The sequence below is a fragment of the Amblyomma mixtum genome, chromosome 5 (genome assembly GCF_055824585.1).
Source record: "Amblyomma mixtum isolate Tamu chromosome 5, ASM5582458v1, whole genome shotgun sequence".
Classification (NCBI taxonomy): Eukaryota; Metazoa; Arthropoda; class Arachnida; order Ixodida; family Ixodidae; genus Amblyomma; species Amblyomma mixtum.
This window is the reverse complement of record NC_143016.1, coordinates 5,462,475-5,480,925: the sequence shown is the minus strand read 5'-3', so window position 1 is coordinate 5,480,925 and position 18,451 is coordinate 5,462,475. Positions and strand designations below refer to the sequence as shown.

The 18,451-nt window shown below is 50.5% G+C and overlaps 1 protein-coding gene across 1 annotated transcript in view; it reads left to right on the top strand.

The window, feature by feature from the left end:
- The window catches only part of LOC149341214 (uncharacterized), a 34,187-nt gene extending 27,523 nt beyond the window's left edge, over positions 1-6,664 (top strand). The window contains exons 13-17 of the mRNA XM_089543159.1: positions 18-153; positions 412-511; positions 1,620-1,720; positions 3,259-3,420; positions 4,486-6,664. Of these exons, the coding sequence (XP_089399285.1) occupies positions 18-153; positions 412-511; positions 1,620-1,720; positions 3,259-3,420; positions 4,486-5,792 (1,806 nt within the window). The 3' untranslated portion in view covers positions 5,793-6,664. The remainder of the gene's footprint in view (positions 1-17; positions 154-411; positions 512-1,619; positions 1,721-3,258; positions 3,421-4,485) is intronic.
- Positions 6,665-18,451: the final 11,787 nt, after the last annotated feature.

Genomic DNA, 18,451 nt, shown 5'->3' with positions numbered 1-18,451 from the left:
ACCATGTGCCTTCTTAGGAACTGGATGTGAACACTGGCATTGCAAGCCCTCTGCTCAGCCGATTTGACTTAGTCCTTGTGCTGAAGGACTCCCACAACAAAGACTGGGATCGACTGGTCTCCAAGTTTATTCTCCAAGGCCAAAACCCTGTTGGTGAGTAAAACCAACCTCACTGGGCTGACATCTGTGTCAAAAAGTGCAGAGAAAATGTGGGTTGTTTATAGTGCCAGCCTGGTTTAGCATGAAATTTTAAAGGGGAACTGAAAGTCGTCTTATCTATGAATCAAAGTGGTTGTCTGTTCAAAGAGCGTTCAGAACTGTTTTACTAGCATGCTGTAGCTCTTAGTTATATAATGTGTGAGCTGTTGGTATTATAGATAAGGCCTGTGTCTTCTGTGTTTTCATTTTCAGAGGAACGAGAAGACACAGGTTTCTGGTCCATTAGTCGAATGCGCTCCTACTTCTTGATCATCAGAGCGCTCAATCCCAGGTTGACTGCAGATGCTCAAAGGTATTAATTATTCTTTTGTCCATTCGTATGGGATGAGGAGAGCGTATGGCGTGAGGAGATGCCAACATTGACTTTCAAGTATCAGTGATAGCCTAGGCAAGAGGTGGTTGTTCAGCTGCAGTAATAGTATTTTAGTTTCAACCTTTCCAATTACATATCAGCTTGCCCTCTGTTTTGCCTTACCTTGGAGCTTTTAGTTCAGCTTCCATTGATACCAGCCACCAGTGATGCTACCAGGGTTCCACTAATGGTTGTACGTACATCAGCGGTGTGCATATAACCATTCAGTCAGATGCACGTGCGTTTGACCTAGTTTAACGCGTCTGTTATTATATGTTTGATTTTTCAAAGTGCTGGGACCTATACAGTTCGATGCATTAGGTGTATTTTCCTCACATCATGTATAAAGGCTGCCAGCGGGCTAGGAAACAACCCATGTACATGCCACTGTGCATACAGTGCCTCTCAACACATTGCTCTACATACTCATATGCTAGAAAGCTTTGTACCATTTTCATTATTTTGGTTGCATTTGTGCGAAAGCACTCCACGAAGTAAAGCAGTGTCAACGGTGCACTGCTCTTGCGATGGTGCAGTACAATAATCGATGTTGCACTACAAATAAATTAGTAGAATAAGTAATATAAACCGAGGAACTGCCGTGATGCAAGAGAAATTTGGAACTGGAAATAGTGGTAGCAGACGATTTTCCCATGATCCTTTGCATTGACTCTGAAAACACACCTCACCCATTGGGGCTAGGTGCACCAAGTGAGAGGGAAAGGCTTGTGAGGCACTGGGGTCATTACAGCTTTCTTATTCTTCAAAGGTCTTGTCGAAGATTTGTTCAACTGTTTCCTTATCCAACCTGTGGTTCGTTCGCCTTTACAGTGCCCATTTTATGGTTTGTATGACGCTGGTCCTGCCCTCAGATCTGGACACCTAAGGCCGTGCTTTCTTATTTCGCACTTTTTACCTGCAACTGATGTATATTTCCGAACCTTTGACCTCACCGTTGCCATTCAGTCTGAGGCTTCACCAACCCAAGCTTCCCTACAAATGTTAACCGCACTTTACGCTGAATGGCATCTGCTGATTGGTTCTGCAGAGTCCTGCAGGAGTACTACCAGTGTCAGAGGAAGGTCGCTCAGCGGGATGCTGCCAGGACGACATTGCGACTTCTGGAGAGCCTTGTTCGTCTCTCTCAAGGTGCAAAGCTCTCATTCTTTTATATAAGTGTCTTCTACTGAAGAGGGTCTAGAAAAGTAAAATTTTCAGTGATTTCTAAAGTCAGCAATTCTTGAAAACTGAAGCAGTTCAATTGAGTTCAAAGGAAATGGACTGTGGAATTATCAGTAAATTTTAAGAAGCCGTTGGGATGATGGTGATAGCCTTTTAAGCCTCAGCAAATAGGTAGTTTGCATCTGTCCAGACGAGTCATTCATAAACTAGCAGTTTTTTCTCAATGTTGTATTGAGTCAGCAGATGAATAGCACTACTGGATAGTAGAATCTTGATGAGAGAAAGAACATAATTACTGAGCTTATGAGCTGATTAGTTCACTCTTGACTTGATACCATAAATGCATTTTCAGCTATGCTTCCGAGCTTCTCTTTTGCAGCAGTTAGTGAATACCAATTGATAGGCGAGGAAAACCAGATAAATCGGTGCATTAAGAGTAGTTCAACTCCTTGATTCGGTTGTGTAGCAAAGGTGTTCACAGAGTTTCCCATGAAAGTTTGTATTGTCTCTAGTGTTACTGAGAACTGAACTTTGTCAATAATAGGATTGTGTGCATGTGTAACCTTGCTCAAAAAATATTAAAATGTAAATACACTGCTCAATGTTAAGCTGGTTTATGGCACGAATTTGTTAGAATGGCTCCAGCTGAGCTTATCTTAGTAAGAGGTGATCCAGGAGTTAGTTCCAGTTGAAAAAGTTAAGTTTCCAGCTGGTATGTTTTTTGCATAACACACCTTTTACATAAGAATGCTGGCATCACCACTTCTGTGCACAAATGAATATCCGGACTGCATGCAATGCTCAGTGTTGGCTGGTGCACTTATAAAATGCCTGACTTTATTTTGCCTTTAAAGTGAAATTTGGTTCACAAATAGCCATCATTGCTTTCAATGAATCTGCTCATTTCTGTTTCTCAGAAAAACTATGGTATGCATGCTTCAGCATGTTAACCTACAAAGAAAACTAATGAACACTGAAATTTGGGGCTGTTCACTGGTTGCAAAGCCATAGTGCTTCAGTAGGCAAGAGACAAAGGCGAGACGTTGACACATAAAGCGTTGCACTTTGTGTGCTTAAGAATGTGTGGTTTAAAAGACGAGATGGTCCGAGGTAAAACAACTTATTACACTACTCCCAATTTGGATTGCAGTGCTCAAGCTGGCCCCAGTCAGTATAGACCTTAATTTGAATGGTTCCATCTAAGCAACATGCTTGACATGTTGTGTGTGGTTTAATTTTTACTACTATCCATCAGGATATGTCTGAGTAGGAGCCCAGCTAGTCATTTAAGGATAAAAGCTAGGTAATCAGATATTTCAGCTGATTTTAGCTTTATGGTTCCAGGTCCACAGTTTCACTCTTAGCTAGTCCCAGGTCAAAATGCATATTAGTTGTGCAGTTTTAAAAGCAGTCAGGTTTTTCCAGTAACAGAGCTCAGGATCCATTTGTGAAAGCAAAAAGTAGAGTCTTTACTCTCCTGATATGTTATGCTCTAATTACAACAGGCCATGCGAGGCTCATGTTTCGGGAGGAAGTTGGTGTCCAGGATGCAGTAGTTGCTGTGGCTCTTATGGAAGTGTCAATGCAGAGCTCAGCTCTTGTGGAAAATGTTGATGCCTTGCATACGGGATTTGCTAAGGACCCAGAAGAAGAGTACAGAAACCAAGGTAAGGCCACAGCTTCAGTTATTTATTTGTCTTTTTTTCACACACCCGCCAATACAATTGCAGCATGCAGGGACTGTTTACGTTACGAAAAGAGGACACCATGCATATGGGAACTTGACTAACTGGACCTAATATCAGATAAAGAAAAGATGGCAATAGAAAGTTAATGCTATTTAAGTTCAAGGCAGTTGATTTCGCACCATTTGTGAACAGCATAGATATGTTCTTGCTAAAGTAGACACTCAGCATCACTGTTGGACTGCTGAAACACCTTTAGGTCGTCGGGGATACATTAGAGAAACTGAATTGTTAAGCGATGAAAATCAGTTCTTGAAAAAAACAATAAATAGCAGAGGTCCAAGGTTAGAACTTTGAGGAACTGCAAAACCGTCGCTTCCCACGCAACTCAGTTATGCACATAACATGTGCAGGCCTGTGGCCTCTGTCATACCAGCCTTCATGTTTTCAAGCTAATATGCAGTGCGCCGAAAACGCAATCACTTAGCAAAAGCACCAGGGCATGTCCCAAGCGAGTTGCACGTTCGCCCGCGGAGGAGGGGTGGGTGACAGTGCGACAACCATGCAGCAGTGGCAGACAGGATACATCCCTAGAGCACAGACCGTACAAAGCACACGCCACCACCACTGCAGACTGGCCGTGCCCCTGTGTTATTGATCCTTGCTTTCAATGGCTGTTGGTTTTCTTCAGTTGCACTCGGGAATAATTTGTGTGTTTCGGCAGTACATTGCAAGGTTCAGAAGCCATATATTTTGGTTTTTACTTCCGCTGAACTACAGCCGTTAAAAATATGAGAAGTGGACTATGCTTTAGAACAACAAAACACAAGTGTAGTTAGTACATGCTGGTCAAGCACTGGCTATTTGACAATGTTTGGCTGTACTCAGGCTTAGGCATAGACGTCAACAAAAATTCCCATCTGGGCCTTTCTTGTAGTAAATGTGTATGGCCCTCTGAACCTTGGGAAAGCCATTGTGTCTTGAGATTGGGTCATCATGAGATGCTACAATGTGCTCATATTGCGGCACCTTCTGCTTCTTTTTCAGCAAAAATTATCCTAACTCGACTTGGTCTTCATGAAATTCTTAAAGAGGAACTAAGTCGCCGTAGTGGAAAAAGCTGCGATTTGCTTGGAAGAAGTGCTGCCCCCCCAGTGTCATCACTACAAGCCAGGAGTGTCATCACTACAAGCAGCAGTGTGGATACGGCCCAGAATTCGCAACTGGCATGTGACGATGCTCAAATTCAGTGCAATAACAGAGGACAGACTTCTATCTCTGTGTCGCAGAGCAGCTGCACAGTGCGTGAAGGGTTACAGCATCACGGTACGCCTGAAAATAAAGAAGAAAGTTTTGGAGAGTCTAGACAGGTTATGCTCACAGGACCACATAGTAATCAGAAGGCCTCGAAAAGTGCTAAAGGGAAATATATAAATAGCTCAAGAAAAGACGTGGATGCTACATCAGTGCAGTGCAAGGAAACTAATATAGATAAAGAAAACTTGGAAGACTCTGCGAGCAACTCCAGACAAAACTTTAAAGACCTTAATGCAAAGAAAACGAAGTCTGCTGCTTCAGTTGCTTCAAAGACATCCCGAGCCAGTGAGCCACGAGAAGAATGTGCATCGTCTGTAAAGAAGAGAAGTGAAATCTCACCCAAATCTGATGTTCACCAGGGTGTTGACATTGCAGAATTTCTCAAAACTTTTGTTCGCAAGTCAAGAGAGCCGACCTCTGCATGCAGTAGGTATTCTCTTCGAAACTCTCCTGTTCCGGATAAAGTGGACACAGTACAACAACAGCCAGAACAAGTCATTAGGCACCATGCATCATCACCAGGCAATGAAGATGAAGTAGATAGGTTGACATCCTGCCGTGCAGACTGTCATCAGCCTGACAAGCTCCAACAAGGCCTGCTGTTCAGCGACCCACAACAGCAAACCTCTGCTGGCATTAGTGCTTTGAACGAGCCAAGAAATGAAAGTAATGCAGCATCAAAAGCTCAGAAACGAGGAACAGACTTTGCATTCAGTAATGCTCAAGCGAACTTGAAAAAGTTTGCGTTTGGGAAGGCTGCGGCAAACCCATCACTTAGCACATCTGTGAAAGCTGTGACAAATGGAACATTGCAGGCAAGTAGCTGTTCAGTGGACACTAGTCTCTCCTTTGCAAGTGGCAGTAGTTGTACAAATGACACATCGTCAATCTTGAACCAAAGTAAGCCTGCAGTTCAGGATGCAACCAGAAAACATACCCTGGGCGTTATTGATGATAATGAACTTGGTTTGAGTGATGATGACTGGATGTTTGATCATTTGCCTAATGAAAAGCGGCAGAGAAGAAATAATGAATAACCACTGTATATGTTGATCACTGCGCTGTGTTGTTTCTCTGATGTGATGTTCAGTGTGCCCTTTTTAGAAATGTTCATGAGGTGTCTCTTGCCTGTCGGGCACAGGTTTTTTCCTTGTATATTGCCATGCCTTAGAGTACAGTTGCATTAAAAAGCTTCAACATAGCGTATTGTATGTCACTACTGCCCAGCCTAAAGTGAATGTGCAGTGGTGCAAGTTGTGCCTGCACCTGACCTTAATTAGGCCTTTTAAAAATACCTATTTGTGCACAGTAGGTGGCTGGCAGTAGCACTAAATGGTAACATATGCTGAAGCTTTTCATTAATCTTTTCTGATATAACTGAATAAAAGTAAACAAATTCAGAAGCAAGAGAGTGAATTAGTTTAGTTTGTCATATCAATATATAAATACATTCCTGAACATGAGGGTCACTTGTGTGTGAAACATATTAAGCACTCTGTACTGCCTCGTGAGAAACTATCTGTAGCAGGACTCCACATTTTGCAACTTCGCTTCTTGTGTTGAATGTGCAAAGTTGTGCTTACTGTATAAGTTGAACTGAGCTGTGAGAAGAACTGATGTGTTAATACGTGAGGCTGACCTGGTGTCAACAGATGTAACCTCATACAGGGAGGACTTTTTTTTTGTTTTGTGAATAGCCAGTTAATGATTTATGTAATGGGCTCATTGAAACCAACTGAAACAAAATTTTACTTTAGCTAAAATATGCCTCTTAATGTGCTGGCTAATTCATAAACATAACCATGGCAAAGTTCCACACCTGTTAAAAAACCTCGTGTTTTTACAAGCATTTAAAAACTCTGTAGCAGACGACGCGTATACGTGGTGGCGCGTCGCGTAGTTGGGTGACTTGCTGCATGGCCAGCGTTGCCTCCGCGATCGAGCGCACCGAGCAACGGCGCGCTTGATCGCGGAGGCCACGCTTGCCGGATATGATGCAGGTACAGGAGAGCCATCGTCAAGCCAGGCCCATAGGGTATGAACGGATTACGGATGACGTAAAGTGACCGGCTGAAGGCTGAAATGTGGCTTGGCAGTCCTAGGTTTGGTACCGTGCGCCAGGGGGCTGTGGTGGCGCCATCTAAGGATCCGCGCACAACGCTCGCCTCTGCGCCTTTCGCGTCGTGGCGCTTTCCTCTCTAGACAACAGATAGCGCCACAGCCGCCCTTTGGCGAAAGCACGGCGTAGGTAGCTTTCGGTTCCCCAATCCCTGTGCAGGCGATTACGGGCTTGCATCACGCGCGGCTGAGCTAGGCAAGAACCATTGTAAACTTACTACGAGACAAAAGTTACGATACCCAATCTCTCTGCGCAGTTTCACTGCAAACGAGCCAGCGGTTGAGGCGGGAAAATGTTTTACTCTTCAAGATAAATATGCACAGTACTCAAGCGCAGGGATGTTAAAGCACGCATTTTCACGAGTATTGTCCAGCAAGATTTTTTTTTAATGCGCTTTTTATAAGCTGAGTTATCTGTAGTCAAAACTTAAATTTTAGTGTCTTCGCGCCTTTCCCTCTCCTCTCGTCACAATTTGCACGCTGGAAGGTCGGCGTTCCTGCGCCGGAGCTACGCGGCTTGTTGGCCGCGGCCATGCTAGCTGCCAGACGTCTAATGAACCTAGCCACCTCTAAACTTGTATAGACCAGAATTATACCAGAATTTTGAGCCTTTCCCGGGCGCGGCCATTTTGCACCGACTGGCGCGCCGCGGTGCGGGCGTTTCTTTGGGGACTGCGGGGCTGCGACAGTTCCGCAGCCGCCGCGCTTCGGGCGCTAAAAAAACATTGTCGAGCATACTTCCGCTGCGCGGCTGTGTTGCAGGAAGTGTTTACGTTATCACAGCGATAACATTGAGGCGTTTTAATGACATTTAGTTTGACATTCAGGCTAATTGTGCCGGCGCTTAGAACGCGCTCGTGCTTACATCGAATTCCGTCTTGGTGCTCCACCGCAAAGAAACTTTTTGTTCAATATCAAGCATTAGGTGTGCGGCTAGCATGCAGTTCCAATTCCCATCCACTCTTATTCCTTCCTGCCGGCCGGCCATAAAGCGCCCCCCCCCCCTCCCCCTTCCACAAACAGGGCTTTCTTGTCGCCGCGCCAGTTTATCAACAAATTACCGCTGTGAGCTCAACTGAGTCGCTGCGCCAACAGAAAACAAATTTTGTCATGGTTTTGCAACCTGGTGCATAAAAACGTACTTTCGCTTAATTTATCGAAGCTTGAATAGATATGAGCTGCTAATCCAGCTTTCACTAATTCTGAGGTCCGAAGTCGCGTTATTTTATTCAGGAGCTCTCGCCGCGTGTGAGACCGTTGCGTAGCCGTTTGGCTAAGTGTGGAAATGTAATGAAATCGCGCATATTTTTCTATGAATACGGTAGATACCGCACCGCTGCGGTGGCTCAGTGGTTACGGCTCTCGGCTCCGGCCCAAAAGACGCGGGTTCGATCCCGACCGCGGCGGCCGAATTTCGATGGAGGCGAAATTCTAGAGGCCCATGTACTGTGCGATGTCAGTGCACGTTAAAGAACCCCAGGTGGTCGAAATTTCCGGAGTCCTTCACTACGGCGTCCCTCATAGCCTGAGTCGCTTTGGGACGTAAAACCTTAATAAACCAAACCAAACTAAGGTAGATACCAACAGCACAAAGATACTATAGATAAACCTTTACCCCTCAGATACCTCTGACATGCGTGCGGAAAAAGCAGCTGAAATCGGTAGCGGTCGTGCTTACAATCCTGTGCATGAAATGTGTTTAATGGGAACAAGAGCAAGCTCAGCGCAAGGATGCCGAACACGTACTGGTGATCGAAAACACGCGCTTCGTCGGGACAACCTTCAGTCTGCAGCTCGCCTATTCAGTTACTATTCCACTGAGTCAAATCAATAGATTTACATTCTGATGCATAAAATTATCATAGATGATATCGCACGTAAAAGGCGACAACACACGACACGACAGCGCAGAAATCTGCTTAGAAGTGCCGGTTTCCAGTCCGTACACTACCTGGTCGACTACCCTCGGATGTCACGTTAACGAGTAATTGCGCACAAGATAACCGCAGTACTGTGTGGAAGAGGGAAAATGTGAGTAGTGACGCACAGCACACACCCTCATAGGTTAGCTGATGGAGCACAGCAACGGCAGAAGCGAACACGTAAACATGCGTTCTATGCGCGGCGCCGGCGCGACCCGCAGCCCCTCGGGCCGCGCGCGCCGACAGATGGCGACTGGTGTCGAGAGTAGGTAGGGTGCCTCCGCGCCCGCAGTACCAATTCTAGCCACTGTACCCGCAGCCTGCGTGCGCAGAGCCTCTCCTGGGCGCGGCCATTTTCCGCCGACTGGTGCCCCGCGGTGCGGGCATTTCTTTGGGGACTGCGGGGCTGCGCTTCGGGCGCTAAAAAAACATTGCCGAGCATACTTCCGCAGCGTGGCTGTGTTGCAGGAAGTATTCACGTTATCAAAGGGAGCACATTGATGCGTTTTAATGATTTAGTTTGACATTCACGTGAATTGTGCTGACGTCTTGGTGCTCCACTGCGAAAAAAAAAACAAACTTTTTGTTCAATATCAAGTATTAGGTGTGCGGCTAGCATGCAGTTCCCATTCCCATGCACTCTTAATCCTTCGGCCATAAAGTACCACCCACAAACAGGGCTTTCTTGTCGCATGCGTGGTGCGCCAGTTTATCAACAAATTACCGCTGCAGCGCCAACGAAAAACAAAATTTGTCATGGTTTATGCAACCTGGATGCATAAAAACGTACTTTTGCTCAAATTATCAAAGCTTGAATGGATATTAGCAGCTTTCACGAATTCTGAGGTCCGAAGTCGCGTTCATTTTATTCGGTAGCTCTCGCCGCGTGTGACAGCGTTGCGTAGGCGTTTGGCTAAGTGTGAATGAATGTATTGTTACGACGCAAGGTAGCAGATCCCACCGCTGCCACCAGTTGTTGTGACGCAAGGTAGCAGATCCCACCACTGCCACCAGTTGTTACGGCTCGAGGTAGCGTGGCCAGTTGTGGCGTCTCCAAGGGGGCTCGTCCGGGATGAAGGAAACTGTCTGAACTTCAGATGGTTAGAGATTACAAAAACAAGCAGATTTAATGACAAGAAACTGAGACACTTATTTACAAAAATTTACAAAAAGAAGAGCAAGGAATCAAAAGTTAAGAGTTCATAGCGTCGAGCGTCTGGATGAGCCTGTTAACCAAGGCTCAGAGCCACTGGATGAACCTATTTCCGAAGGTCCAGAGCGTTCGTGCCCACTTTGGTCGCAGGTTATATAGCCCAAGACTCCGCCCCTGCACCAGGGGACCTTCCATCGCGACACAAAAGATCGGCACCAGCACCACCATCGAAGACCTGTTGAGCCCCCTCACTAGGCGGTAACTCATGGGGCACCAAAAGATCGCCACCACACGTCACAGACGCAGCTGGCCAAGACACCTGTTTAGAGCCCGCACGTGGGAACTGGCAAGTCCGCATTCCTAAGTCCGCAGTCCGCATTCCTATGGCATTGTGTCGTGTTGACGTCACAGCCGCAGCTGCGCAGGCTTCCTCTGATTCGTTCCGGGTTCTTTTTTCAAGACGAGGGACACCCTTTCTTCTCCTGTCGTCGGTTGCTTCTCGAAGGGGAGGTCGTTTTCGCCGAGCCGAGTGTGGGAAGAGCCTCGTCGGCCACTTCCCAGAAAGTCACCCTTTTCTGCGAGGTCATCGTGGGGTCAAGTTGAAGTACAACGACCCGTCAAAATTGCCGCCACGTGGAATCTCGGGTCTCAAGATGAATCGTAACAGTATTAAAATCGCGCATATTTTCATATGATTAAGGTAGATAGCAAAAGCAGAAAGACACTGCGGTAAACCCTTTAACCCCCCTGATCCCGAAGACATGCGTGCGGAAAGAGCAACTGAAATCAGAAGCGGTCGTGCTTACAATGCTGTGCACGAAATGTGTTTAATGGGAACTAGAGCAAGCTCAGCGCAAGGAGGTGATCGAAAACACGCGCCTCGTCGGGACAGCCTTCAGTCTGCAGCTCGCCTATCCAGTTACTACACCACTGAATCAAATCAATAAATCCACATTCCTGTGCCTAAAATTATCATAGATGATAGATAGCGCACGTAAAAGGCGGCAACAAACGACACGCTCGCGCAGAAATCTGCTTAGAAGTGCCGGTTTCCAGTCCGTACGCTACCTGGCCGACTACTCCGCGGGAAAAATCCTTGCTGTTTGCAATACTATTCCAGAATTTCCCTGAGCAGCGCCGCCGCACCAGCGGCTCGGTGGAGCAGCGTCGCCGCTGCACTGCCAGCGTTTAGAATCCTGAGCCAGCAGTATAACATCATTGAAAAACGTAGCTCGAAAAACGAGACACAGAAAAGGTGAAGACAGGACACGAGCGCTAATCATCAATATCGATATCATCATGGTGGGCACAAACAACGAGACAGACGGGCACTGCCTCGCCGCACTTACTCACAACCAAATGAACGGAAAAAAACTCGGAGACGTCACGTTAACGACTAACCGCGCAAGATAACCGCAGTACTCTCTGGTAGAGGGAAAATGTAAGTAGTGACGCACAGCACACACCCTCATATGTTATGATGAAGCACTACAACGACAGAAGCGAACACGTTAACATGCATTTATGAGCGGCGCCGGCGCGACCCGCAGTCCATCGGGCCGCGCGCGCCGATAGATGGCGACTGGTGTCGAGAGTAGGGGCGCGCCAGCAGCCTGCGTGCGAGGGTAAAAGAAGACGGAGGAGGGACGTGCGAGCATAAGAGAGTCGCCGGGAAGGGCTCGCCAACTTTCGCGCGTGATTGTAGGTCCTCTGCTGCGTGTACAAGTGTATTATTTGGCCCAAGTTTTTATGACAACACAATGTAGTGATTGGTGGTGGTGAAAAACATTTATCAACCATTAAACAGTTGCAGAGAGGTGATTGCGGTAGGACCTCATTGGCCCCTTCCCATCACAATACTAGGTGGAGCCGAGGCCCCATTGGCAAGCTTGTGGGTTTCTAAGTGGACACAGGCCACCACCCACCGCGGGTTCGAGCTTCGCGCGAGCCAAGGGCCCCGATCAGCCGTCACCACACACCACTGGGACACCGTTGCAGCGCACTCAACCTCCGCTGGGAGGAGAGCGATTCGCCGCAAAGAAATAGGCCTCCAAGTTCACGAAGGAGACGTTTATTCACGTCGTCCTCCAGCTGATACACACACACTCAATAGTCACCCCGTCCCGGGGACGCGCGAGGAGCAAGGCTCCGCTGCGCGCACGAAGCGACTCGAGTAATGCGCACCGCTAGCACGCCGCTGCAGGAGAATGTCCCCGCGGCAGTGCTGTGATCTCTCTCTCGTGTCGACCGTTGGGCCGGTTGCGAGAGAGGGTGGGCATTCAACGCCTGTCAGAGGTCGCTGGACCCCGCTGGACAGGCTCGAGCCGCTGCAGGTCAGAGGACACGTGCGGGCGAGCTCGAGTAAGCACTGGTCCGAACGGCAAAGGCCGGCACGGACAAACAGTAACGTACGCACCTTACGCTGTCTCGGAGGGATCTCTCTCTCTCTGGGCCCCGCTCGGACGGTCGCGCGGCGCGCGGCCGCCCAAAGCGGGGTCCCGAATTCCCGCCAAAAGGCGCCAATGGCAAAGGCCCTTGGGGAGCCGGGGCGGAGCTGTGGCTAAATGACAGTGATTAGTCACCCAGCCGCCTCTCCACCGCCTGAGGCGGGGGCAAGGGAAAGAGGAGAAACAACGCGGGAGGCCGGCTAGCCGCGCAAAGGCGACGACAGAAAGCCAGGATTCCCACATCCCCCTCTCCTTAAATGCCCTCCTACCCATCGGCAAAGCACGCGGCCAAAATAAAGAAATCAATACACAAAAAAAAATAGGCTACACTTCAGTTCCAAAAATAAAGAAATGAATACACACAAAAAAAACTAGATACACTTCAGTTCCAGCCAGAACAATGTAAAAAAAACAAAGGAAAAACAAGGCAAACAACACTTGCATACGCTTCAGTAAATCAAAACAGCTTGCAGATTATATACACGGTACACAAGAAGATGTGAATACAACTGTACAACTATGTTACAGGTGGATGCCAGCCTCAAAGTTCGGTGGCGCGGCCCAGTGGGCCTGTCGGCGACTCACCGCTCGCAGACTTCCAAGTTGAACAGGTTGGGAGGGCCGACGACTGATGGCGGTCTTCTTTCCGTTGATGTAGGGTGCGTTGATGACGACGGGGCCGCGGCAGAGCACTGACCTCGCGCCCTTGGACACGACATCACGTTCGGGCACAAGAAAGTTAGTGCACCCCTTTCACGCCGGCTGAAACGGGCGAGGACGTTCGGCGGCGTCCAGATGTGTAACCTTGGCCACAGCGAGGGGTCCTTCTCATCCTCGCGCTCACGCAGAAGAACACAACGGCACAACTCACAGGCGTCGCCTTGGCTCATGGTTACGCGCGCACACAGTCACAGCCACAACCACGCATACACCGGCAAGTGCGCGGACGCTGGTCGGCGACAACGATCCCCCTCATCAGAAGCGTCCAGAGGCGCCGCGGCGAGGGTCAGAGGGTGCACTTTCCGCCCCCCCATCGCCCCCATCGCCCCGCCAACTTCCCCTCCATACGGGCCGCACAAAACTCACACCGCGACACACGGCTCCTTAACGAGCCAACCACCCACAGTCGGGCCGGAAATGAGAAAAGGCGCACTGTACAAACGACACCTAATCCAATCTATTCCTTCTAGAAGATAAGAGCAAGCACGAGCGGGCTGAAGTTTGCCTATGTACATCTCGGTAAAAAAAAAACTGAACGCCAACACATGTTGCCTATGTACATCTCGGTACGTTAGAACAAAAACAGATGTACAAGCGGGAAACGAAAGTGGCTAGAAACTGACTCAAGCAAACAAATAAATAAACTGATAAACACACAAGGCTGGAACTGAGCCTGCTGCCAAAACAACAACAAAAAAAATAACACACTGTGCTTCGCCTGGGTAGGGCCTCACGAGAAAGCTCGCCAGCTAGCTGAGGCTGCGTGCCTTCGGTTGCGGAAAAGTCCGCCGTCCGGCATCAATCACACCGGTGACCGCCGCCTCAGATTGTACCGGTGCTCCGTACGCTTGCGTTCCGCAGCACCAGTTGTGCCTTTGCGCTTGCCTTTGATACCAATGGGTACCGGCGCAAGCTCGTCAGACCGTGACGCGTAGGCCTTCAGGTCAATGAACCCCTGCTTGCTCCTGGGGAAAGGCCCCATCAAATCGCAGGTGGCCATCTGCCACGGACGCACACTGTCAATCGGTTTCATCATTCCAGGCGGCTTGCCGCCCCGTGACTTCACCGCTTGACAGACATGGCAGGAACGGCAATAGCGGAAAATGTCACGCTTCATGCCGGGCCACGTCACCGAATGACTCAGTTCTGCAAAAACTCTGGAGTCACTCAGATGACCGGCCAGTGGTTCGTCATGAGAGAATCGCAAAAGTGCGCCTCTTAGACTTTTGGGGATAACCACCTAGAACGGGTCGATGGACTCGTCATCGGTGGCTATGTACTTCAGCACGAGCCCGTCATGGTCCAGCAAATATGACTCCCCGGGGTTCGCCGCGACACACGCTGGCTTCTGCCCCCCTGCGCCCGCTACAATACAAGTAGCGTCACGGCGCTCCGTCTCCCTGAGACCGTCGCTCACCTCGCGACAAAAGGGGTCATTTTGCTGGGCTTTCAGTAGCTCTTACGGCTGAAAACGATTCCAGTCATCCCAGAGGGGAGCATGGTCTCGTCCCCACTCAGGTTTGCAGCCAAAATTTCCGTTCGCGTCGGCAACTCCGAGGCGCTCACGAAGAGCTTTGCCTCTCGACCGCTTTGCAAAGCGCTGCTTGCCTGGTTAGCGGAATGGGTTAACCCGTTTGCGGGTTCCCCCTCCTTGCCGCCCGGCGGCTCGTCCGCTGTTTCGCCCCCTCCGCCTACAGGCGTCAAGGCGCCGCTGGCGAGTGGGGCACGGGATAGCGCGTCAGCTACCACGTTTGTGCTCCCCTTTCGACACTGCACGGAAAAGTCGTAATGCTGTATCAGGAGAGCCCAGCGCGCTAGCCGACCCGCAGGCTCGCGGAGCCGCATCAGCCAACTGAGCGCACTGCACCCCTGCCTCAGTGGAGGCTTGGGCGGGCTGCACGAACGAGGGAGGCAAGGCTCCTAGTTCGATGAGCGGCGTGGTTTCCACAGGGAACCGGGCCAGCGCCTCGCCGTTCCCAGAGCAGAATTGACTGCTCGCGGGGCACGGCTGCTGCTGTTCGAAACTGCCGGTTGCGGCAGCGTGACACGAACTGCTTTCGCACTGGACGGAAAGCTTGCACAGCTGAGGCATGTGACCAGCGGATGCACCGCAGGGTGCTCCCGGTACAGCTCCAATGGGAGCCGCGTGGTCGACATTTTGGGTTGTCTCGCCGTGAACCCCACTGGGGGCCGCGGCCAACCACGGTGTCTAGCTATTCGAAGGAACAGCAGCCAGCGGATCAAACGACGCTACAACTCCGTAGGGAGCCGACATGTAGCTGTCGAGTGCCCCGCTGGGGGTGTTAGACACGGTGCGCAAGCGTGATCGTCAAGGCGACCTGCTCGGCTAATGTGCCGTCAAAGGCGTAAGCGCCAGTGACTTAGCACGTTGGGCGCCAGTTGTGGGTTTCTAAGTGGACACAGGCCACCACCCACCGCGGGTTCGAGCTTCGCGCGAGCCAAGGGCCCCGATCAGCCGTCACCACACACCACTGGGACACCGTTGCAGCGCACTCAACCTCCGCTGGGAGGAGAGCGATTCGCCGCAAAGAAATAGGCCTCCAAGTTCACGAAGGAGACGTTTATTCACGTCGTCCTCCAGCTGATACACACACACTCAATAGTCACCCCGTCCCGGGGACGCGCGAGGAGCAAGGCTCCGCTGCGCGCACGAAGCGACTCGAGTAATGCGCACCGCTAGCACGCCGCTGCAGGAGAATGTCCCCGCGGCAGTGCTGTGATCTCTCTCTCGTGTCGACCGTTGGGCCGGTTGCGAGAGAGAGTGGGCATTCAACGCAAGGTACGCCTGTCAGAGGTCGCTGGACCCCGCTGGACAGGCTCGAGCCGCTGCAGGTCAGAGGACACGTGCGGGCGAGCTCGAGTAAGCACTGGTCCGAACGGCAAAGGCCGGCACGGACAAACAGTAACGTACGCACCTTACGCTGTCTCGGAGGGATCTCTCTCTCTCTGGGCCCCGCTCGGACGGTCGCGCGGCGCGCGGCCGCCCAAAGCGGGGTCCCGAATTCCCGCCAAAAGGCGCCAATGGCAAAGGCCCTTGGGGAGCCGGGGCGGAGCTGTGGCTAAATGACAGTGATTAGTCACCCAGCCGCCTCTCCACCGCCTGAGGCGGGGGCAAGGGAAAGAGGAGAAACAACGCGGGAGGCCGGCTAGCCGCGCAAAGGCGACGACAGAAAGCCAGGATTCCCACAAGCTACGCCGCCCGCATCCGACGCCTGATGCCTTTTGGGTCTTGAGGCCTTGACAGCCGAGCAGGGCCGCCTCTCAGTTCTCTCTGGTGGGGTTGGGGGGATAGATGGGTTTGATTGGCACGCCCAAACCATATGGAAGGTGTCAGCCACCTCCCCACAGATCGAGTTGATGTGCTATTCTCGGAAGGTGTTTCAGAGCCCCTTTGACGGGGTAGGCCCCGTTTACCGTCGTCGTTGTGAGCGAAAAATCACTGTCGTGGCTCTGGCAGGTGGTTACCAGAGAGCAATTAGGCAGGTACCACCTAGGTAGCGTGACCTCGCGGCGTCATCACAACCTGCCCACTGGATAGTGAGCAAACCGCCCACCGGGGCAGGTGGCAGTTAAAACAATCATTGGTCTTTCGGGAAAAGCAACCTGGGTCGCGCAAGGCCCACCGCTGGGAGCACCTGCCATCGCAGGGCAGCGGTGCACCACTGGGCTAGGGGGGTATGAAGAGTGCCAGGGACCCATGAATGCACAGTAGAGAATGACCTTCCGCATATATGGGACTTCACCTATTAAGCTATCGCGTCGAGGAGCTTAAGTGTCCCCTCCATTTTTTGTGTGTGTGTGTGTGTGCGTGTGTGTGTGTGTGTGTGCGTGCGTGCGTGTGTGTGTGTGTGTGTGTGTGTGGAAGACCTGGAAGCCCAAACTACCATCAGTCGATTTTATTGAGTCACCTCTCCGAGAGCCGCCGCGGTGGCTCAGTGGTTATGGTGTTCGGCTGCTGACCCAAAAGACGCGGGTTCGATCCCGGCCGCGGCGGCTGGAATTTCTTTGGAGGAGAAATTCTAGAGGCCCGTGTACTGTGCGATGTCAGTGCACGTTAAAGAACCCCAGGTGGTCGAAATTTCCGGAGCCCTTCACTACGGCGTTTCTCATAGCCTCGGTCGCTTTGAGACGCTAAACCCTATAAACAAACAAACAAACAAACAAACAAACACCTCTCCGAGCCCGCACATCCAGGTCTTCGCGCACCGGACTCCCTTGCTTGGCATCACAGTGGGTGTCTATCACTCAAGTCTATTCTTCCACCGTGCTCTGCGGGGCGCCTTAGAGTTACAGTAACTCTAGGGCAAGCTCTAGGGTGCCTGTGCATTCAGCGCCACCCCGCGACGGGCGTCGGAGTGGGGTATGCATCTCTATTGTTAAATACCAATGGCAGATTTCGAGCGCTCCGCCGGATCACGAACGGGGGAGATCGCTCCCTCCAATGCTGCGAATCGGATGTGTGCACTCCCGCGGGGGCAAGGAAAGTTCCACGTTCAGGCAACATATGGCGGCGACGTCGAAGCGGGACCTCTCGCTTCACCGCCGATTCGCCCTTGCCACCACTCTGTCTCTCACGTCCACGGCAAACGAAAGGCGCACGAAGCTCTCGCTTTCGCAGAAGATGCCCGCGCCACAAAATTTTAGCGATAGAACGCGCCATATTTCCAGATCGCTTCCGTAGTCTTAGCGAGGACGCGTCGTTTGATGCCAAAATGCGCGGGAGCTTCAAACAGGTTAACGATATTGGTCTAAAAAGCGGTCACAAAGAACTGAAATTCTGTTAACACAGTTTTTTTTATTTGTGCAGTAATTTTTATTTATTTTGACACGAACAAAACTAAAAATAATTCCAATCGGGGCAGTTACCATTGCGCGCTTGCAGAAAAACTTGATCCGCATCTGCCATTGGAATTCAACATATGTTCGTGGTGTTGGCTCGCTCCGCCTATCGAGCCGACTGACAGAATTTCAAGCCGTGAATAAAAGGGGTTGGGGAGCTGAAATGACTTCAACCAGTCAAGAAAAGAGTTTGGGGACCATAAAGAACTTCAAGTCATCAAGGGAGGAGTCGGGGGATAGTACCGCGTTCCTCCAACTGTTGTGAAACGCACCGCGCTTCCAACGCGCGCCCAAGCTGGAGTTTGCTCCGCTACGCTAGCGCTAGACTGCAGATATCTGCGCCGCGCGCGCCCAGACTGGCTAAGCATGCGCGCGTACGCCTATGAAGTGTCCTTAGAGTCGGACCTTACAAGCCACTTCTGAACGACGGTAAGATCCTCAAGTACGGGCTCGCAGAGTAGAAGCCACCCATGAAA